At 44.8% G+C, this 23743-nt stretch overlaps 1 protein-coding gene across 4 annotated transcripts in view; it reads left to right on the top strand.

Annotated features, from left to right (window-relative positions):
* LOC122555734 (glypican-5-like) overlaps positions 1–23743 on the top strand; it is a 545068-nt gene that overhangs the window by 398837 nt on the left and 122488 nt on the right. For 3 of the 4 annotated variants that reach the window (XM_043701795.1, XM_043701794.1, XM_043701796.1), the window contains one exon: positions 6389–6551. The exons of the other annotated variant lie outside the window; for it this stretch is intronic. In XM_043701795.1, coding sequence (XP_043557730.1) covers positions 6389–6551 — 163 coding nt within the window. The remainder of the gene's footprint in view (positions 1–6388; positions 6552–23743) is intronic. 4 annotated transcript variants of the gene reach the window in all.

The following is a 23743-nucleotide window of genomic DNA, read 5'->3' as shown; positions in this document are numbered from 1 at the left end:
CAGTTAGCCACTGCTGTCTCTGATAATGTGTCACGTTATGTGTTTGTGAACATGCTGCACTATATTTGAGTGATGTGACTGTCATGGTTGTACGGATGACAGTGTGAGGTCAATGTAGGATGTAGGAGCGATTTTCACTGCTGTGCTCAATGTCATAGAGTGAGGTGAAGTTATGGCCATGAGATATGGGAGCAGAATTAGGACAATTCAATCATGGCTGGTATGTCTTCTCCCTGTAACCTTTGATCCCCTTTCCAATCAAGAATCTATCTATCTCTACCTTAACGAGACTCAATGACTTGGCCTCCATTGCCCTCTGTGGCAATGAGATCCACAGATCCACCACCCACTTGCTGGAGAAATTCCTCCTCATCGCAGTTCTAGAGGGTCATTCCTTCACTCTGAGGCTGTGCCCTCGGGTCCTAGTCTCTCCTACTAGTGGAAACATCATCTCCATGTCCATTCTATCCAGGCCTCTCAGTATTCTGTAAATTTCAATCAGATCTACCCTTCATCTTTCTAAACACCACTGAGCACAGACACAGAGTCGTCAGCTGCTCCTCATGTGACAAGAGCTTCATCCTCAGGATCATTTTTGTAAACTTCCTCCAACACCAGCACATCCTTCCTAAGATACAGAGCCCAAATTACTCACAATAATCCAAATCTAGCCGTTGAGAGGCTCATCCAGTCTCAGTAGTATATATCTGCTGTCATACTGTAGCCCTCTCAAAATGAATGCTAACATTGCATTTGTCTTCCTAACTGCCAACTGAACCTGCATGTCAACCTTAAGAGAATCCTGAACTAGGACTCCCAAGTCCCTTTGTGCTTCAGATTTCTGAAACCTTTCCTCGTTTAGAAAATAGACTATGACTCTACTCTTCCTACCAAAGTCAGAGGGATGTACAACACGGAAACAGACCCTTCAGTCCAACTCATCCATGCTGGCTAGATATCCCAATGTAATCTAGTCCCATTTGCCAGCACTTGGCCAAAGTTCCCACTAAACCTTTCCTATTCATATACTCATCCAGATGCCTTTTAAATTCTGTAATTGTACCAACCTCCACCACTTCCTCTGACAGCTCGTTCCATACACGCACAATACTCTGTGAAAATGTTGCCCGTCAGGTCCCTTTTATATCTTTCCCCCTCTCGTCTTAAACCTATGCCCTCTAGTTCTGGACTCCCCCACCCCAGGGAAAAGATGCTGTCTATTTATCCTATCCATGCCATTAATGATTTTATAAACCTCTATAAGGTCACCCCTCAGCCTCTGACGCTCCAGGGAAAACAGTCCCAGCCTAGTCAACCTCTCCCTATAGTTGAAATCCTCCAACCAGAGCAACATCCTTGTAAATCTTTTCTGAACCCTTTCAAGTTTCACAACATCCTTCCAATTGGAAGGAGACCAGAATTGCACACAATATTCCAAAAATGTCCTGACAGTTTCATTGTATCCCATCTGTCACTTCTGTGCCCACTCTCCTAGCCTGTCCAAGTCCTTCTGCAGCCTCCCCGCTTCCTCAACACTACCTGTCCCTCAACCTATCTTTGTGTCATCTGCAAACTTAGCAACAATGACCCACAGTTCTTTCATCCAGATCGTTAACGTCTAACATGAATAATGAACACGGACCCCTGTGGAACTCCGCTACTCACTGGCTGCCATCATCCTCATTCTCACACTCTGTCTTCTGCTAGTTAGTTAATCATAGCACCAGCGACCCAGGTTCAATTCCAGCCTCAGGCGACTGTCTGTGTGGAGTTTGCATGTTCTCCCCGTGTCTGTATGGATGCCCTCTGGGTGCTCTGGTTTCCTCCCACAACCCAAAGATGCGCAGGTTAGGTGGATTGGGCATGCTATATTGCCCCCTAATTTCCAGAAATGTGTAAGTTAGGTGGATATACCTTGGTAAATGCAGGGTTGCTGGGATAGAGTAAGGGGCTGGGTTTGAGTGGGATGCTCTTTGGAGGGGCAGTGCTGATTCAATGGGCTGAATAGCCTCTTTTTGTATCTAGGGATTCTATGATTCTGGGATGTGTAAGTTAGTTAAATTAGCCATGGTAACTATTTTGTTAGGCATGACCTCCACATGATGAAGCCGTGCTTATTTTATCATACACTTCCAAACACTCAGCAATCCCATCCTTAGTAATGGGCTGTAAAATCTTAACAATGACTAAGGTCAGGCTAACCAGCCTATAGCTTCTTGTCTTCTGCCTCCCTCGCTTTATAGAACATAGAACATAGAATAATACAGCGCAGTACAGGCCCTTGGGCCCTCGATGTTGCGCCGATCCAAGCCCACCTACCGATGCCCGCTACAGGTAAGTAATTTTGAAAAAAACTCTTACCTTAGCTTTCTTAGGGGTGTTCCATTTGCCATTTTCCAGTGCTTCTGGGATCCTCCCTGACTCCAGAAATTCCTAAGACCTCGCCACCAAATCCTACACAATCGCCTCAGCTATCTCCTTCAGAATGCTGGGGTGTTGTCCATCTGGTCCGGATGATTTATCCATCTTCAGACCTTTCAGCTTTCCCCCAGCACCTTCTCCTTAGTAATGCCACCACGCTTGCTCATGCCCCTGACTTTCTTGAAGTTCTGTAAAAACTGATGCAAGTGAAACCTATTCACTTCCTCCCTCATTTATTTGTTCCCCATTACTACTTGTCCAACCTCATCTCCCAATGGAAAGGGTGCAAAGAAGATTTACATGGATATTACCAAGACTGGAGGGTTTGAGTTAAAAGGAGAGGCTGGATAGGTTGGGACATTTTTCTCTAGAGCATAGAAGTCTGAGGGGTGACCCACAATAGAGGTTTATAAAATCATGAGGGGCACAGATAAGGTAAACGTCAATTCTCCTGCTCCTTGGATGCTGCCTGACCTGCTGCGCTTTTCCAGCAACACATTTTCAGATAAGGTGAATAGCCAAGGTCTTTTCCCCATCGTAGAGGAGTCCAAAAGTAGAGAGCATAGGTTTATGGTAAGGGGAGAAAGATTTAAAAGGGACCTGAAGACAACTTCTTCTCACAGAAGGTGATATGTACATGGAACAAGCTGCCAGAGAAAGTGCTGGAGGTGGGTACAGTTACAACACTTAAAAGACATTTGGACAGATACATGGAAAGGAAAGGTTTAGAGGGATAGAGGCCAAATGCAGGCAAATGGGACTAGTTCAGTTTAGGAAACCCAGTGGACATGGATGAGTTGAGCCAAAGGGTCTGTTTCTGTGCTGTATGGTTCTATGAGTCTAAGTAAATGAATGATCTTCCTTCAACCTGACCTGCTTCACAAAGCTGCCCTGTTTAGCACAACTGAAAACTGTTTCAACCCCTACTCCATTTCTGTGAAGCATGAGGCACATGGACAATGTGGGCCCTCATTTCCACCATTGAGGCTGGTGAAGTGAGCAGCATGCAAGCCAACAAGACCTTAAGATATGTGAGCAAAAATAAGCCATTTGGCCCATCAAGTTGCTTAATTGAACGACATCATGGCTGCAAGGCTAGTGATTTGAATGTGATGATGAGTCACTTGAAGATGCATTTACTTTGACAACTTGTGTGGTGACTGAATCTATTTTGCTAGGTATGCACTCTCTTTTGTTCACACTGTCTGTTTGGTCCACTGTACTCAGAGGGCTTCTCTTCACCTGTCCACCTTCTCCACCAGGCCTGCAGGTATCTCTGCTATGTTGTATCATTGGGAGCAATTTTCCCATCCGAGTGGTGGCAGGGTTGGAGTTGGAGTGGTTGATGGTGGAGGGAGGAGGTTGGGGGAATTGAGCAGGTGTTTCCCAGATGCATTTGCACTGTTGCGGAGATTAATTCCTGGGGGGTGATATGGAATCGGATGCCCGTTCCGGGGATATTGTGCAACCAGTTAAGTTAGGGAGCATGACTTTACCACCCCCTCAGTGGAACGTTTCTGCCAAGGTAGAGGCTGGGGAGGTCCGCAGAGTCTCAGTTGGCATTGTTGTAGAGTGATTCCCTCTCTGCGACCCGAGACCTCGATCGTTCTTTAAGCTCTGGCCAGTGATCTTTCAGATTCAGGCTGCCTTCAGACCCCTCACCCCAACATGGAAGCATTCCAGCAGCCACTGACCTGCTTCCACAATGGCCTGCTCTCCTGGTGTGCTGGTTGGATCAAACACAGCCCTCCGTACGGCAATGAGTGTGGAAGCAACCAGTTAGAAAGTTGCGCCGCCTCTCTCGCGTCAGATAAGTGTTGCCTTGGAGGCCCCCAGTTGTTTCCAACACCATCATCCTGTGGCCTACATTAAATCCAGTTTAATTGTTGTGAGTTTTTCTCTTTAATCCTCTCAGAAACCCAACACCAACCTCTCCGGCACCTCTCTTTCAGAGTAGAAAGCTGGTTTTCAGTGCTGCTGGCCTGGGAATGAAAAGGGCTGAGGTAGGAAATCACTGCACAGTGCCTTTAGCACTGAGCTGTGTCCTGATACCATTTAAAGTTTCGATTGCTTTGAAGCATGTGTGGTGGCTGCACCAAAAAGTGGACATTAATTGGACATTGCCATTTCTCCAGGCCTTGTAGGGTTTGTTCACCCTGAGGTTAATTCCTGTTCAGGCCCTGACAACAAATGGAAACACGAATCCTTTCGTGCCTCCAATCTGGGATAGGCTTGAATCAAAGTGCCCAAGCAGACTGATTCCTGTTTAACCTCTGTGTGCCAACCTGTCAGTTTTCTTGAGGTACTGTTGCGCTGTCTTCACACACTCTCCAACAGCCATCTCCAGGCATCTCAGTGCACTGCCAGTTGAGGCAGGTTTATTGCAGTGAAGTCTAGGATCTTCCTGGATTTCCAGCATTTTTGAGGGAGCACATTCCGTAATCCCTTCAAGTTTTCTTTATAAACTATAAACAAGTGAACTTGGGTTTTGAACCTTCCCTGTTTTTTTCTACTCTGGTCGGCTTATTCTCAAAAGGCAGTTAATATTGTGCAGCTGGTGTTAGATTCGTTTACACTCAGGAGTCAGCACTGTTTCAGCTGTTGCTGTAGCCAGTCAGCTGTTTGACAAGTGCAATGAATCATATATAAGTCAGACCAGCGGTCGTTTATACAAAAGAGGCAGGGAGGATTCACGAAAGGCTCCAACATTTTGGTAGCTACTGTAAACCATTAAGGTTCATCTTCCATGTACCTCAATGGAGTGATTTTCCATCCAGTTGCCCCGTGCTCCCCGGGTTCCCTTTCCAATCTTCCATGGGTTCTGCTGCCTTTAAGCATTAAGTGTCAGCTGGTGATTGGGACCTTTGCTCAATCCACTCAGCTCGCAACAAAATCTTGCTAAATACCAAAAGATAGATGCTTCAAGTTTCCACTGATGACAACACTGTTCCACTCTGATACTGAGCAAAGCATGTCATCACAGCCAGAAAGAGAAGGTTTTTGAGAGCTTGGTCTGAGTTGTAATGGGAACTATTTTCCGTAAAGTCATTGCAATGATATCTTTACATTACTGGAACAGCCAGCGTGTCGTGTGAGACATTGACCACACGATTTTGGCAAAGTAAGTGACCTTGGGAATAGTCCCTCTTACGCATTAGGGTTGGTTTTATGAATGAAGGGTGCCTAGGATTGGTTTTATGAATGAAGGGACACATGGAGAATTAGCTGGTGCATTGCCTGGGACTCTGAAACACAGAGATCTCTGGATGGGACTAGAGAGATGGGGAGAGTCAGATTATGTAGGTTTTAAGTTTTAAAGTCACGGTGCTGGTAGATTGCTGCATGAGGTGGCACTGCTGCCTCACAGCACCAGGGACCCAGGTTCAATTCTAGCTCTGCGTGACTAGCTGTGTGGAATATGCACATTCTCCCCATGGCTGTGTGGGTTTCCTCCCAGAATCCAAAAATGTGAGGGTTAGGTGGATTGGCCATGGTAAATTTCCCAAAGTGTACAAAGATATGCAGGCTAGATGGGTTAGCTATGAGGAACGCTGGGTTACAGGGATAGGGTGAAGGGGGTGGACCTGGGTGGAATGCTCTTTGGAGAGTTGGTATGGCTTTGATGAGCCAAATTTCCTGTTTCCACACTGTAGAGATTCAGTGAATCTTGATGGGGAGCCTATATACACCATTGTACAGAGGGATGATGGGTGAATGGTACCAGTTAGGCTATGGACAACAATATTCTGGATAAGCTCAGGTTTATAGAGAGTGAGAAGATGCCAATCGGAAAGCAATCTGATGGCTGAATTAATAGCATTCTGGGAATATTGCACAAGGACAGTAAGTGTGAGTTATGAATATTAGGATGAGGAATTCTTTTAACAGGTACTGGAGCAGAAGACTAACAATTTATTTCTAAGCCCATGGTCACCTTTCTCACAGTTCACATTCTGTTTCATCTCAGATGTTGCATGGGAAAAGGAGCAAGCAGTCAGGGCAGTGGTCCTCAAGAGAACCTGGCAGTGGTGATGACAGGGAAGAGGACTCTGAATCGAGCGGAGACTGTGACGATGAAGATGGATGCACAGGATCTGGAAGCGGAGAAGTGGGTCATAAGAAGAAGACAGGTGAATTTGTCTCACAGATACTTGGTTCAAAATGATATCCTATGAAAGTGAGGTGTAAGGTGACCCTTTGAGCTGAATCTGATGTAGACAAGGTGGTTGAATGTAACCTTGAATGCAGTATTATAGTGGGAACACTCTCAGGTTTCATACTGGTGCAGTCCATTTGTTTGCTTGCCTTGGATCTGAGGGCTGTGGGCGATACTTCTATGTTCAATGGCTGTAATAAAGCTGATAGCAAGTTATTGCCAGCTTTTTGACTTCCAACAATTGAGATATTGTGAATTAATTGTCCAATTTATCTATTGGTTCCTGCTTTAAAGAATAAGTATCTGAATGGTATGGCGTATTGCCAAGAGCGAGTTAGTGACAACATCAGAGAGTCAATATCCCTCAGTCCTACCTTTAAGCTGCTTCAGGTCTCAAATACAGCTTTTAAACATCATTGATTAATGTATTCGCATACTTTAATCAATGAATGTTTAAAAGCTGCATTTGAGACCTGAAGCGGCTGAAGGGTGGGACTGAGGTATGTTGACTCTCCGAAGCTGTCAATTACTCACTCATGACAAGGTTGCACACGATTGTCATGCCATCCAGATACTGGTCCTTCAGAGCCCGGAACCAACTGGATGAGTTGGACAAATAGTTCATGATATCACATTTATTGGAAGTCAAAATGCAAGCAGTAACTTGTTATCAGCTTTAGTGCAACCATTCAGCATGGAAAAGATGCAGCATCAGATAATGCTTTGTGACAACACACAGCTGAGTTATCCTACTACTGTTCTTGAGATTTAGCACTGATATGAACCCTTGTAACTGTTGGAGAAGCTGTGGGGCTTTTTTTGCCCCCGAGACCATTTATGTCCGTGTAATGGTGGGCCAAGGCTGGAGAAATCATTGGTTGAATCTAGATGATGCCACTTTCTGTTACGATCAGAAGTGTCTTCAGACGATGGTGGAAATACTGAACAGATCAGTTAGCCAGTAAAGAGAGAGAAATGGAGTCTTAGTTTTGTACAACATGCAGACAGACACTTGGGTCCAACTTGTCCTAAACTAATCTGGTCCCATTTGCCATCATTTGGCCCATATCCCTCTGAACCCTTCCTGTTCATATACCCATCCAGATGCCTTTTAAATGTTATAATTGAACCAGCCTCCACCACTTCATCTGGCAGCTCATTCCATACACGCACCACCCTCTGAGTGAAAATGTTGCCCCTCACATTCCTTTTATATCTTTCCCCTCTCATCTTAAACCTATGGCCTCTAGTTTTGGGGAAAAGACCTTGGCTATTCACCCTATCCATGTCCCTCATGATTTTATAAACCTCAATAAGGTCACCCCTCAGCCTCTGACGCTCCACTTGGACTCCCCTACCCTGGAGAATCATCCTTGACTATTCACCCTATCCATGTCCCTCATGATTTTATAAACCTCAATAAGGTCACCCCTCAGCCTCTGACGCTCCAGGGAAAATACCCTCAGTCTATTTAGCCTCTCCCTAAAGCTCAAACCCTCCAATCCAACAAAATCCTTGTAAATCTGTTTTGAGCATTTTCATCTTTCTTACAGTGGAATTGAATGCAATATTCCAAAAATTGTCCAACCAATGTCCTGTACAGCCACAACCAAAACAGAGATAACATTTCAGACTTTTCATCAGGGTATTCCCAACAATGGCGGGAATACATATATCAGAGTGATAGTTTCCACTGTATTTTGCATGTATATTATGTTCACTACCATTCTTGGTTCCAGTCTGCCATTTAAAAACAGCCCAACAGAACTGAGGACAATCTCACAGTGGGGAAGATGGAAAGTTCCGAACTGTTAACATCAAACTTCAAGCTGTGATGAGATTTGTTAAGCTCAATAAGCAGCTTGTTGTTCATTAAACTAAATCAATCACAGGAAACACTTAACCTAAAACTGGAGTCTTAGCAAGTAGTGAGCTCCAGAGACAGGAGTCCCAGCAGGCAACAGTCTATGGGACCAGAGGCCCAACAGATACTGAGCGATAAACCTGAGTTTAGCAAGCTAACACATTGACTCTGAGCCTGTGCTAGTACCACAGTGAACTTTCGTGACTTCACATTGAGTGAGTAGTAAAGATTGTCACTGGAGATCCAGTGAAGGAATACCAATGAATCTTGATTTTTGCGTTAAGCCATAAGTTTGAAAACTCTTGATAAACTTTGCTTCAACAAGAACACAAGGAAGTGAGCTTCGAGGAGAGAAAACTACCTACAGGGCTCTGGGCCAAAAGGAGGAGACACGTTTTAGCCAGCTGCAGCCTACATTTTATGGTTGTCTTGTCAATTGGAGTAATCATGTCAACCTCTGTCAAGTAAAGAGACATGTTGCGCACAATGACCTTCTGTGTTATGAGCCAAAGAAAACAAGAGAGGTGCAAATGGAATTTAAATAAGTGTAAGAGTTGATCCAGGGTTTCTGCAAACTGGTAATTAAAACTGTCACATTTGCACATCTTGACGCAAGCTTTACTAATGTACAGGATAATTCCATGTCGAACTGTTTTGACTGGTGCATCAAAGAGAATGAAATATAATGAAGCCAATAGTTCAGGTGCATGTTGAACAACATAGAAGGTCAACGCCTCAAGGAAACAAAACCGAGTCACAAGGGCTCATTTTGTTAGTACTCAACGATGATATTCATCCTAGCCCAATGCCAATACACTCCTACAGTGAACCATTGCAGCCTACAATCACCTCACTTTTCAGCCTGGCTAAAAGTTGCTTAAATAATGACACACTGTCTACTTAAATGTTGGAAGAATATCAGAAGATGCAATCTACTCATAAGGCATTTCCAAAGAAAACATCTGAGTGAAAAAGAAATTGAGATTTATAGCTGGTTTAGGACATTTTGTTTGAGAGCCAGCTTGCTATATAATGCATTAAATAAGCACGGACTGCCTATATTGCTGCAATCTCATTGCTGCACATATGAAGCCACACTGACAGAGGCGGACAGAATGTGGCCTAATCCTGACACTCCTGCCGAGCGCAGGCAGCTCCGTGGACTGTACTCCAGGTCATGGCATCCACTGCAGGGTCAACGCAGGCTGCTTCAGGGCCAGTGCGAAAACCTGCACTGAACCTGATCTGTGTTTGAAGCCATATCACTGAGCACTGGCCATTCTTGCAGTCATTTATAACAGTACAGGAGGCAACAACTCCAGTGACTGTGAGCATCTTGATCTTCCATGCTTCTCATCTTTAATGTGAGTGAGAGTGCTCGTCAGCAGAAATGTCTACTTGGAAAATGGGAGGCATCCATAGGTGAAGAGCCCCACCTCCTTACGGTGAATGGACAACATCAATCAGTGAATCTCAATCTTAAAGCATTCATTGTCACTTAACAGCAATAGTTCTTCAAGTGAGTAAATGTCTCATTCCCAACTTCGGATCCCACACAGAGAAATTCCCACCGACAGACTCACACTGACAGTCTCCCACACTGAGGGACCCCCACACAGAGACCCGCCCTTCCCCCACGGTGAAAAACTCCCACACCGAGAGTCTCCCACACTGAGAGTCTCCCACACTGAGAGACTTGCACATTGACCCTCCCACACTGAGGGTCCCCAACTCAGAGACCCCCCCATAATGAGAAACACCCACACTGAGATGCCTTCAGTCAGACCCTAGCACTAAATGATGCCACAATGAGTGCTTTTCTGGAATGCAGCAATAGAGCTCTTTGGAGTGGTTTTACTAGAGCACCCCTCACTCACTAAGAGACATTAAAGACTTGTTTGTCCATTAGGGTGTGAGGTGATTTGAGAGAATGGGAGTCAACAGCAAACTTTTGTATCTGTAAAGCAGTTTAATGGAACAAAATAACCCAAAATGCTTTACAGAAGTATTATCAGGTCCTATTTCACCCTAATCCAGATAAAGGTGTACCAAAACATCACACCAAAAGCTGACAATGAAGTAGCATTTTAGGTGTTAACAGAATTGCATTGCTTCAGGCCATAGTGGTAAAGATGTGAGCTACCTGCATAAAATTGGAGATTTGTTTTGCATTTATTAGTTGACATGATTTAGACGTTATTGGCTGGGCCAGCATTCATTGCTCCTTCCTAATTGCCCTCAGGAAAGCAGTGTTGAATTGCATTCTTGAACCACTGCAGTCACTGATTATAAGTACATTCACAATGCCACTCGGGCGGGAATTCCAGAATTTTGACCCAGTGACAGTGAAGGAACGGTGATATATTCCTAAGTCAGAATGGTGATGGCTTGGAGGGGAACTCGTAGATGGTGTGTTCCCATGTGTCAATTGCCCTTGTCCATCTAGATAGAAGTGGTCATAGGTCTGGATTGTACTGCTGAAGGAACCTTGACAGTGTACGTCAGTTCTGGAGGGAGTGAATGTTAAATATGGTGGATGGTGCCAGTCAAGTGTCATGTCTTAGATAGCGTTAAGTTATCTTCTGTGTCGCTGGAGCTGAAGCCATCCTGGTATGTAGAAAGTAGGACATCACAGTCTCGACTTGTGCTTTGGTTGCCAGGAGATCAATTAAACTCTGAAAGGAATCCCAGCCTCTGTGTTCTAGTCGCCACATTACTTATATGGCGAATCCAATCAGTACCTGGTCAATGATAAACCCAGGATGTTGTTCGTGAGGCATTCACTGATGGTAATGCCAATGAATGTCAGGAGAAGTGGTTGGCTTCTCTCTTGTTGTAGATGGTCATTGCTTGGCGTTTGTGTGGCACAAATGTTACTTGCCACTTATCCTGGGAACTACCGACCAATCAGTCTTACGTCTGTGATGCGAAAATTATTGGAGAGGATTTTGAGAGTCAGGGTTTATGATTACTTGGAAAACCATAGCTTGATTAGCTTGAGGAGCAGGTCATGCGGCACAAACCTTATTGAATTCTTTGAGGATGTGACAAAACACGTTGATGAAGTTAGAGCAGTGGATGAGGTGTACATGGATTTTAGCAAGGTGTTTGATTAGGTTTCCCATGGTAGGTTCATTCAGAATCTAAAGAGGCATGGGATACAGGGAAATCTGGCTGTCTGCGTACAGAATTGCCCAAATAAGACAATGGATGTTAGTAGATGGAAAGCATTCATCCTAGAGCTCAGTGTCTAGTGGTGTTCCGCAGGGATTGGTTCTGGGATCTCTGCTCTTTATGATTTTTATAAATGACTTGGATGAGGAAGTGGAAGGGGTGGGTTATTGTGCTTGCCAATGACAAGAAGTTTGGTGAAGTGATGGATAGCTTGGAGGGCTGTTGTAGGTTGCAACGGGACATTGACAGGATGCAGAACTGGGCTGAGAAGTGGCAGATGGAGTTCAACCTGGAAAAATGTGAAGTGATTCGGCTGTTGAAGGTCGAATTGAATGCAGAATACAGGGTTAAAGGCAGGATTCTTGGCAGTGTGGAGGAACAGAAGGATCATGGGGTCCATGTCCATAGATCCCTCAAATTTACCACCCAAGTTGATAGAGGTGTTAAGGCATATAGTGTGTTGGCTTTCGTTATCAGGAGGTATTGAGTTTAAGAGCTCTGAGGTTTTGCTGAAGCTCTATAGCGCCCTGGCACACTTGGAATATTGTGTTCAGTTCTGGTCACCTCATTATAGGAAGGATGTGGAAGCCTTTGAGGGGTGCAGAGGAGATTTGCCAGGATGCTGCCTGGATTGGAGGGCATGTCTTACAAAGAAAGGTTGAAGGAGCTAGGGCTTTTCTCATTGGAACGAAGAAGGATGAGAAGTGATTTGATAGAGGTGTGAAAGATGTTGAGAAGCAAAGATAGAGTGAATAGACAGAGACTTTTTTCCCAGGGCGGAAATGGCTATCATGAGGGAGCATAACTTTAAGGTGGTTGGAGGAAGGTTTAGGGGAGATGTCAGAGGCAGGTTCTTTACACAGAGAGAGGTGGGTGTGTGGAATGCACTGCCAGCGATGGTAGCAGAGTCAGATACTTTCTGGACATATAAGCGACTCTTGGATAGGTACATGGATGATAGTAATATGAAGGGCATGTTGGTTAGCTTGATCTTTGAGTAGGATAAAAGGTCGACACAACATAGAGGGCCGAAGGGCATGTACTGTGATGTACTGTTCTTTGCTCTATGAAAAATCATCAATCTGCAATGGGTGTTCTGTTTCAACAGATGTTGCCTGGCCTTCAGCAGTTTTAGTTTTTCAGAATTCCAGCATGTGCTTATCTTTTGCATTGACCTGCCATTGCACGAGGTGTAAAACCTACGCCCACATCTCCCCTGCCACCTCTGACCAAGGGCCTAAAGGATAATTTCAAATCCAGCAGAGATTTTCCTGCACATCCACCCACCTCATCTATTGCATCCGTTGCTCTCGATGTGGTCTCTTCTACATCAGGGAGACAGGATTTCAGCTTGTGGAATGTTTCAGGGAACATCTCTGGGATACATGCACCAAACATACTCACCGCCCTGCGGCTGACTGCTTCAAATCCCCCTCCCACTCCGCCAACGACACACAAGTTCAGTATCTCCTCCACCGCTAAACCAAATCCACCGCCAACTGGAGGAAGAACACCTCATCTTCCGCCTCCAACCACACTGCACCAGCATCGACTTTACCAGTTTCCAAATTTCCCCTCATTCCCAGATCCAGCCCTCCAACTCAGCACCACCCTCCTGACCTGTCCCACCTATCCACTCCACCCTTCCCACTGACCTACCACAATTACTTACCACCTGCGTTCACCAACCTCCTTCCCAACTGCCTTCCCCCTGCACATCCCCACCCCCTATTTATCTCTCATTTCCCCCTTCGCCCGCCACAATCATATGAAGGACTTACGCCCGAAATGTCAACTCTCCTGTTCCTTGTATGCTGCCTGACCTACTGTGCTTTTCCAGCACCACACTTTTCAACTAATAATGCATAGGCCAAGGCTATTGGTGGCATACGTTCCAATCCCACTATAGCAGGTAAGAAAATTTTTATTTCATGTTTTAAAAATTGGATCTCGTGACCATGTAATCAAAATGCATCTGGCTCACTAACGCTCTTCAGAGAAGGAAATCTGCCAACCTTACCTGGTCTAGTCTTCATGTGAACCCAGACCTACAAGCAATGTAATTAAAGTCATGGGGCCGCAGAATTGATCTTAACTGCCCTGTGAGCAATTAGGGATGGGCAATAAATGCTAGCAATGTCCACTGCCATTAACAAATATAAAGAGCACTGTCTTTAAAGTCACCTTCAAACAGGAAGCATTTTCAAAAGCGATCTTCACTTATCTAGCACCGTTGCGGTAGTACAGCACCCCAAGGTGTTTCTCAGGGCTGTACTATGTTTCTTAGACACTTTGATAGGAAAAAAAACACATTAAAACATTTCAAAATTAGCTAAAACCTTACAGGAGGAGAAATAGATTGTGAGGTATTGTGTGCAGGTGATTAAGGATATAACTCTAGAGTTTAGACAGCTCAAGGCACAGCCTTAAGTTGATAAGTAGAGAAAGGAATTAATGATGGAATTCAGGGCTGAGGCCAAGAAGCCAGAATTGTAGCAATGCAGTGATTTCAGAAGGTAGTGGGGACTGGAGGAGGACATAGATAGGGAGACGTGTAGGGATTGAAGGAGGTTACAGAGATAGGGAGCACTGGATGGGCTGGAGGAGGTTAAAGAAATAAGGAGGGGTTTAGGAACAGGAGGAAATTACAGAAATATGGAGGGGTTGGAGAAGTTTATGAGATAGGAGGCGCTCTAGGGGCTGGAGTAGGTTACAGATGGGGAGCAGTGTAGGGGCTGGAGGAGATGTGGAGTTGGTCTTGTGGACTGACAGGGTGTTGTGTGCTGGTCCTACAATGACAGGGCTGAGGCCATGAATGTATTGCAGCTTTGAAATAACTGCACGGAGGCTGGTATCCCATCACCAAGTCACCCTTTATTTACATGTGCCAATGCATAGGCTCTGACCGGCCAGCTCAGAGCCAGTCCTTAGAATGAGGAGATTCTTAAATCTCCTATTTATGTCTGTACTCCCTGATTGGCCCAGATTAACAATCCCAATCAAGGATCTCACAGTCAATGAGACCCACCCCAGCCCTTGTTCCAATCACAACAAGCATAAGATAAGCATTTAAAATTGGAAGCACTGTTGTGCCATGAGTCAATGTTGGAATATAAAAGCAGAGATGTGCTTCTGAGACTTTATCAAGCTCTAGTTAGGCCCCATTTAGAATACTGTGTCTAGTTTTGGGCCCCACACCTCAGGAGGGACATACTGGCACTGGAGCATGTCCAGCGGAGATTCACACGGATGATCCCTGGAATGGTAGGCCTAGCATAAGATGAGATTAGATTACATTACAGTGTGGAAACAGGCCCTTCGGCCCAACAAGTCCACACCGCCCCGCCGAAGCGCAACCCACCCATACCCCTACATTAACCCCTTACCTCACGCAGACACAGGGAGAATGTGCAAACTCCACACAGTCAGTCGCCTGAGGCGGGAATTGAACCCTGGTGTCTGGCGCTGTGAGGCAGCAGTGCTAACCACTGTGCCACTGTGCCGCCCAAGATGAACGGCTGAGGATCCTAGGATTGTATTCCTTGGCATTTAGAAGGTTGAGGGGACATCTAATAGAAACTTACAAGATAGTGCATGGCTTAGAAACGGTGGACGCTGGAAAGTTGTTTCCGTCAGGCGGGGATACTAGGACCCGTGGGCACAGCCTTAAAATTAGAAGGGGTCAGTTTAGAACAGGAATGAGGAGACATTTCTTCAGCCAGAGAGTGGTGGGCCTGTGGAATTAATTGCCAGAGAGTGCAGTGGAGACCGAGATGTTAAATGTCTTCAAGGCAGAGATTGATAAATTTTTGATCTCGCAAGGAATTAAATGCTATGGGGAGAGTGCAGGTAAGTGGAGTTGAAATGCCCAACAGCCATGATTGAATGGCAGAGTGGACTTGATGGGCGAAATGGCCTTACTTCCACTCCTATGCCTTATGGTCTTAATGTTGGTCTAATATGTATCACTGATTTAAAAGGGAAACCTGATTAAAATGGTTCACAGTTACCTTTATGAAAGGAGTGCCAGCTCCCTGTATCCATTAATCGAAGACTCCATTCATCAATGTCCGATCTCTGAAGCCTATCCATTACAGGGCATTCATTGAAACGTGGTGAATGAGGTAGAGTACTGCAGAATGGAAAACTCTCTTCATTCTCTTGAGTTCCAACATTTTTTGCTGGCCAATTTAGTTTGATAGGGATTGCCAAAGGAACAAATGGGTCAGTGAGCACAAATATCAATTTCTGGCTCATTTCTGTGCTAATTGGAAATTGCATTGAAGATCTGAGTGCCATCACAAGGTTTCAGAATGGTCTGTAGCGCCGGTGTGAACAGTGAGCTCTTGTTTAAAGGCGGCATTCTTTTCAACCCTGGGTTGTTTCTCTGCCTGTTTTCCTCCGATAATCCCTTGTCCCACCCACAATGGCACGAAAGTACCAGGCCATGAGAACAGCTGTCTGACAATCATGTAACGACCCAAGTGTTGGCATCAAAACCAATTCTGTCCTCGATTCCTACCCAGCAAGGGTCAACAGAAAGCAAATGTAGACCTGGATTGAACGGATTTTCCCCCCACCCCCCTCGCTATTGGAGCTCATCTACTTAATGGCCTATCACTCGGGGTTGTTGTGCAAGCTTGAGCCTAACCTTTTGCAGTAGCTACCGTGTTCAGTCTTCCTTCAGTTTATGCAGTTCAGCCAAGAATGGCGAGGACAGAATGAGAAAAATTCCATTGACGATAAACGTCCTCAACAAAGTTTGATATGGAAGATCCAGGAAATGTATGAGAAACTCTAGAGTTGGGACAGAGCAGTCAAAACTTGTTTTATAAGGTCTCACCCAAACAAACGATTGTTCCAAATCCAGGATATTTAATTCCACAAGCTGACTTCAGTTTAGGTCAAAGCCCAAGCGTACATCAAATCCACATGAAAATTGATGTGCTGAAATACAGCTTTGTTCACTGATGAATATTCGGTCAGTGGAATGCATCACTTCTAGATTTGGTTGAGTTAAAAGTTGAAGGATTGAGTATGTATGGTATTGAATTGTTTCAGATGGGATACCTTGTGTCTATGGCCATGGGTGAAGGGTTTTGTTGTCTGCCTATGAGAACTTGCTTGACACAGTGAGTTGTTTTGGCCTGGGCTGCACTGCCTAAAACAGGGGTGGAAGTAGGTTCAATCGTAATTTTCCAAAGGAGATTGGATATATGTTTGAAATGAAGAAGTGAAATGCAAGCAAGGGAGTGGGACTGATGGTTGGCCCTTGCAAAGAGAGCTGGAATAGATGGATAGGCAGAGTGGTCTTCTTACTGTGCCGTACTATTCATTTTGTAACCACAGAAGGCAGACGTTGGATCTGTTGAAATTTTCAGATACATGCTTCCTAATACACAGGGAGAGGTTGTGAGATGGGGCCACCTCATGTTTCACTGTAACGCTGTTAAGAGGAACCTTCAAGTCCATCCGGGTTTGGAGACATGAAAGGATCTGATAGGATGAATGATAATTCAGTTTTTAGTGATTGGCCTGATCAGGTATGTTGTGACACACCTCTAGAACAGGTTGGACTTGAACTCAAGCCCTGCATTCCAGAGGTATGGACATACCACAGTGTCACGGGAGCCCATTAGTGGTTGGTAACTTGGTGACAGTGAGATCCCTGTTAGAATTTCAAGAATCTTAATTAGTTACAGCAAATTGTTTTTATTGTCACACAACAGGGACTGGCACATTAGAGTGTGCAGGTAGTAAATCATAGCACCAAAGCAGATCATATATTACCCATTCAATTCCTAGACAGAGTAGCAAGTACCATTCACTCCCCTGCCTTCTCTTTCTTTATCATTTTAATTTGTTACCTAGGCAGCTGTTCACTCCAAACAGCATTTGCATCCGCCCACTCAAACTAAAATGCTATTTTCAGTCTCATCAAACTTTATGTTGTTTGTCAAACATACCCTCTCTTTTATTCACCCTCGTTGTGATCATATGGCCCAGAGGATCCAATTGTTCTCACCCTCATATGGTCATTTAACCTGCAAAGACAGTCCACACACATCAACTCTCCGACTTCTCTTACCCCTGTCACACATCTTGCAAAGGGATTCTGTTTTTCTGCTCTTTGCTATTCAGACATCAATGATCATTTATTGCAATGGTTGGCAAATCAGTTTAACTCTGGTATAGACAATGATAGATTCACTCAGCTCAGATGAGTTATTCATCACAAATACTGTTCAAAAGATGCCACTCTAATTCAGTTGTTGATTTTGAGCGGTCCATCACTCCAGATGTGCATGTTTAAACATGATCAGCTCAGCATGTTATCAAATGTGAAATTGTGTGGAAGGAGAATTAGGAGAAAGTGAGGACTGCAAATGCTGGAGATCAGAGCTGAAAATGTGTTGCTGGAAAGCGCAGCAGGTCAGGCAGCATCCAAGGAGCAGGAGAATCAGCATTTCAGGCATGAGCCCAAAAGTTCCTGAAGAAGGGCTCATGCCCGAAACGTCGATTCTCCTGCTCCTTGGATGCTGCCTGACCTGCTGCACTTTTCCAGCAACACATTTTCATATCTGGAAGGAGAATTAGGCGAACATTAATAGACAAATCTACTCCTACAGCAACCAGCCTTGTACGGTTAAAGTTGTCCACACACAAACTCAGAACAGGAGGTTCAGAAAAATGGGGGAATGACTGCGTAAGAAGAATTGAGAAAAACAAGAAGAGTGAGAGAGTGACTGAGATGGGCTGGGTGTAAAATGAGATAGGGAGGGACAAAGTGAGAGAGGGGAATGAAAGTGAAACAGAGAACCGATGAAGAAGAATCTCCCACTGGCAGGGGAGACTAGGATACAAGGGCACAGCCTCAAAGTGAAGGGGCTACCCTTTCGAATTGAGATGAGAAGGAATTTCTTCAACCAGAGAGTGGTTAACTCACTGCTGCAGAAAGCTGTGGAAGCCAAGTCATTCTGTACATTCAAGACAGAGACAGATAGGTTCTTGATTAGTAAGGGGATCAAGGGTTATGGGTGGAAGGCAGAGAATGGGGTTGAGACACATACCAGCCATGATCAAATGGCAGAGCCATGCCAATGGGCCCAAAGGCCTAATTCAGCTCCTATATTTTGTGGTCTATGGAATTCAACTGCTTTATCAACTTTCAAATAGAAATGTCCAATGTTCTTTTGCATTATGAAGCTCTCTATTCCATCCAGCACCACAAAAAATGCCAATCATACCCACTCCTAACCCTGTCAGAATTGAATACCATTAGTTTTCACACTGCCTCTTCAGCAGATACCAACCAACTCAGTGAAGGATCAAACCTAAGGCATTCTTTCTGTATATCATTCAATTTTGCATTAGCACAGGGAGCTATCAGAGACCTTGTCTTCTCACTTTTGATTATATCCCAGGGACAACATAGCCATGCTTGATTCAGTTGACATAAAGGTTAAAATGGCAGGTCTCAGAAAGTATGTAGAAATGCACTGTACTGAATTTTATAGAGCAATGCACCTTAAGCATCCTGTTTATTGATTAACCCAGAGACACAAACAGCATGGCCCTCTATGATTTAGAGTTATCATGTGTTACACAAACAAGAACTCTTGAAGTCAAAGCAGCCTCATCCCTTGCGAGCTGTATTAAAGCTCAAAGTAAGTTGGAATGACATAACCTGGGAACATAATCTGATGCTTCATGATCCAAGATTCAGGCAAGGGCTTTCCATTCTGTGACAATCTGGGCCACAAATTTATCAGACTGAAATACCAACTACATTTACTTTGGATAGAGCCTTTCCTTAAAGCAGTTAAAATAATCAGCACAATTAGTGTCAAACCAGTTCAACAGACAAACCAATCTAGATTTGAGTGGTCCTTTATGGCAGGCATTTAACAAAAAATGAAAAAAAATGCACCTTTCGTAAGCACCAGGCACATTGAAGCACTTTGCAGCCAATTTGAGGAAGAGTCACGTTTTGCTGTGTGGCACAATAAACTCCATTAACTTTGCGTAAAGTACCAGGGGGTGCACAAGTTTCCTCAGTGCATTGTGAATGACACATGCCATCTTTCCTGCAGAGTTTATCCTTGCCGCCACACCTACCAAGGCTGAGTCAAATTTGTAACAAACTGGAATGTTTGAAATATTTCAATGCTTCTCTTTCTCTCACTTTACGGAAGACAACCTTGCCTTTTGAGAAGACAATTTACCCTGCGAGAAACAACTGCTCACACAATGGCTCTCTGCATTAGCATGAGCACTGAAGGCATGTTGACAGCTAACAAGGTTGTAATGGCTGTTGAGAGTAACTTGTGGGGTTAATCAATTGTCCTGCATGCAGGCAACATTGTGACAATCCCATCTGTCATAAAAGAGCCTGTCTTCTTCAGCTGTCAACGATACACAGATTAAAGAACCTTCACTGTTAGCAGAAGCATTCCAGCCTGATTATTCTGGGTTGACTGATTTCAAACCAGGGTGATGACAGGTATGCTATAATTGGTATCAGTACCTTATGTTACTGCAGTTCAGAAGAAAGTCTGGAGTGAGAGAGAAGAGATTAGCCTCATTGATGGTTATGCAACTACCAACTTGTTTTTAAAACCCATGTGGTTGTCCTTTATGGAAGGGAATCTGCTGTCATTACCCAATCTGACCTTCATGTGACTCCAGACTCATGGCAATGTGGTTGACTCCCTGGAGTGCACCAACAAGTCACGAAGCTAAGAGATTTTAGGGATGGGTAATAAATGCTGGCCCTCATTCATGCACAGTGTTTGAATAATGTGTATACAGGGAGATAGATTTGGCAGATTTCCTGTTTCTGACTGCTGTCTAATGAGGGCCAATGGCTGGACAATGGTATGTGCACCAGGTATGTAGGCCTAGCTCTCCATGACAACCGCTAACTTGGCCATGGAGACATGATGCACTGCAATGCTGCAGCTTCTGGGCATTGAGGGCCATTGTGTCCCACATCCCTGTCTGCTGCTGCTGTTCCTGGCCATGTTCATGGATGAAGTCCCTGATCGCTGAAACCTCAGGCTCCTCTGCTACCTGTGACAGAGCAAGTATCTGGTCTCTGCCAGCCCTCCAAATGCCAGTGCCCTGGGCTGGTCCCTCCTGGGCCAGTTGTGGCGCTGTCACAGTGAGATGCTCACCAGCTTGTGTTCTCTGAAGTTTTAAGGTTGACATCCCCACTGTATTTGGGGTAGTGAGGGCTGCCAGAGAGAGCCTTGCCAATGCTTCCTTATAGATTCATAGAGATCTGCAGCACTGGAAAAGGCCCTTTGGCCCATTGCATCAATGCCAGTCAAAAACAGCCACCTTACTATTCTAATCACATTTTTCAGATGGTAGCCTATATCCGGGTACTTCTTAAATGTTATGAGGGGTGACTGCTTCTACTACCCTTAGCGTCAGTGATTTCCACATTCCCACTACCCTCTGAGTGAAAAGGGTTTCCTCACATCTCCTGTAAACTTTCTGCCCTTTCGCTTAAATCTATGAACCCTGCTCATTGGTCCCCCTATCAAGGGGAAAACTTTTGTTTTGTTTACCTTATCTATGCCCCTCATACATCAAGTCCCCTGACACTCTTCTCTGTTAGAAAGAAAACCAGCCCAGTCTGTCCGGTCTCACTTCACAACTGAAACTCGCCAACCCAGTTAACATCCTGGTAAATCTCCTCCGCACCCTCTCCAATGCAATCACACCCCTCCTATGGTGTGCGTTCCAGGACTGCACACAATACTCTAGCTGTGGGTTAACCCATGTTTTATGTAGGTCCAGCAAAACCTCCCTGTTCTTAAACTCTATGTCTCCCCTAATAAAGGCAAGTATCGCGCATGCCTTCTTAGCCACTTTATCCGCCTTCAACTTCCTATGATGCCTCAGCAGTCTCTTGCTCAGAGGTGGCTCCTGACAGAGCAGATCAATTCTGTGCAGAGATTATGGATGCCCCCTGCCCCCAGCAAGGTGTTACAGCTAAGGGTTGCTGAAAGGTCTTGGGGCCACAGAAAAGCAACACAAGAATGAACCTTCTCAATCATGGCCTCACACAGTCAGAAGCATACAACTGTATGCACTAACTCCCTCCTTTTCATGCCAGCAAAGCACTTAAACTCAACCCTCAGAGCTTAAAGTTCACGCTCTCCGGTCTATTCGCGAGCGTACCCACCAAGCTGAACATCTCTAAGCTGGTGGAGGGACCAGTGCAGGTCTCGTCAATACATCCTCTGAAAGTTCATTTGCTGCCTGAGGGGAAGGTGGAGCTGAGGATCTCCAGCACTGTTCCTTTTGTGGAAGTTCACTGGGTACCTATAAAAGTGGGAACAAGAGGAATTAAAGTGTGTGCAAATTAGGAATAAGTTAGCACTGGTGGCGATGGAAGAGCAATACTGCACAGCACAATGACTCTTACTGGATGTCTAGACCACTGAGCTATCCCTGCCCCCACCAGGGGATGTGTTACTTCTCGAGCTAATACTCATATTTTCTCTGAGTAGTCAGCGAGGATCCTGATCTCCTTGTCTTGGCCATCTTGGTCTGGTGCTAGGGACCATTGTTTCCTTCAATGAGTCAAAAAGAGGGATTGAATGTGGTGGAAGAACAATTTGTGGTGACACATGAAGACGAGAGATGGTAAGGTGTCCCCAGTGACGGAGCAGGATACACAGAGAGCAAGATAGGTTAATGGTTTGGGAGAACACAGTGAGTGAGGGACAATGAGTGGACATGATGCACGCAGCAGTGAGGGTTATGGTCCATGTGCCTTGGTGAGATGTGTGTTCAGTGGCAGAGTTGGAAAGACTGGTGGTCGTCGAGTGTGGGCATTTGCTTTACAGTGTTGAGGATCATTAACTGTTTGATTGGGGACACAGCGCTGATCCGGGCTGCTTTCTGAACCCATGCTGAATTGGTCCAATCACATGACTTCCTGTTTGGTTGGGAGGGGGGTCAATTTATTCCGCACCCTGTTCCCCACCCACAAAGCAGGATGTGAACTTCCTTTCTGGGTCCAAATGGTTCAGCAGCACAATACAAGGACCTGTTTCTGACTGGAGTGGTGTGCAGCTGGGCTTTGTTTAAGTATGGGACCAGTGACCTGGAAACAGAGCACTTTGCCTCACTTTCCAATGTGATCCCTCAAGAAGGACACCAAAGAGGCCCAGGATGGGATTATTGAAGCGAATAGCAGTGGATTCTGGGAAAAAGATGGCTCTGATGCATGACTGTCACTTGACAAAACACTCTAACCGGGAAAAGGGAAAAAAAAATCTGCCCTGAAGGAAATATTAAATCAAACATAAAGCATTTTAGAAACCCTGTGCCGGGGAATACATACTGAAATATGTTTATCACATTTAAAGCACTTCACTTTACAGTGACACTCCCCTTGAAATTCAATAATGTGTGCTTCTTAATAAGCAATTAAGTCTCCTTCAGTACCTTGGCAGACGTATAATTAAATATGTTGAGCAAAATAATCAGTAATTAATTGCACCATAATTCCTCAGATCACTTGCGCTTACCGCTAAAATCTGTTTCAGAAACTTAAGGACTGCTTCTCAGTGTAAGGTTCGAGTGAGGAGCAATTCCCCAATGCTTTAGTTCCTGAACAAACCGGAACTTATCCTCAGGTGATATTGTGTTGGTGAACGCTCTGACTTGCCGTGCCATCCACTGTGATGTTCAGACCTCTGGAACAGGCAATCCATTTTTTTGCCCCTCTACACTGAGCTGGCTGATTTTGTTGAGGGAGGTATGTGAAGGCTTGCAATTAGTCCTCAATACTCCAGGACAAGGGAGGACGAAAATCTACAATCTATCCCACTGGAAACTGCATGGCCTGGAATACCTTTGGAGCTTCACCCAGACTTCCATCACCATAGCTTTGCTGAGAGCGTTGCACTGTACAAGTGGCCATCTTGTGGATGAGACATTAAATGGTCAGATAACTTATTGTTGTTAATGTTAGCTGAGGGATAAACATTGGTTGGGCTACTAAGAGAGCTCCCTTGTGTTTCTTTGAATAGCACCATTTCATACTGAACTGAGAAGGATAGTCTTGCTTTAACATAGATTCATAGAATTGTACAGCACAGAAACAG

This window comes from Chiloscyllium plagiosum, chromosome 13, assembly GCF_004010195.1.
Source record: "Chiloscyllium plagiosum isolate BGI_BamShark_2017 chromosome 13, ASM401019v2, whole genome shotgun sequence".
In the NCBI taxonomy this organism is placed as follows: Eukaryota; Metazoa; Chordata; class Chondrichthyes; order Orectolobiformes; family Hemiscylliidae; genus Chiloscyllium; species Chiloscyllium plagiosum.
This window is presented reverse-complemented; position numbering and strand designations above follow the sequence as displayed.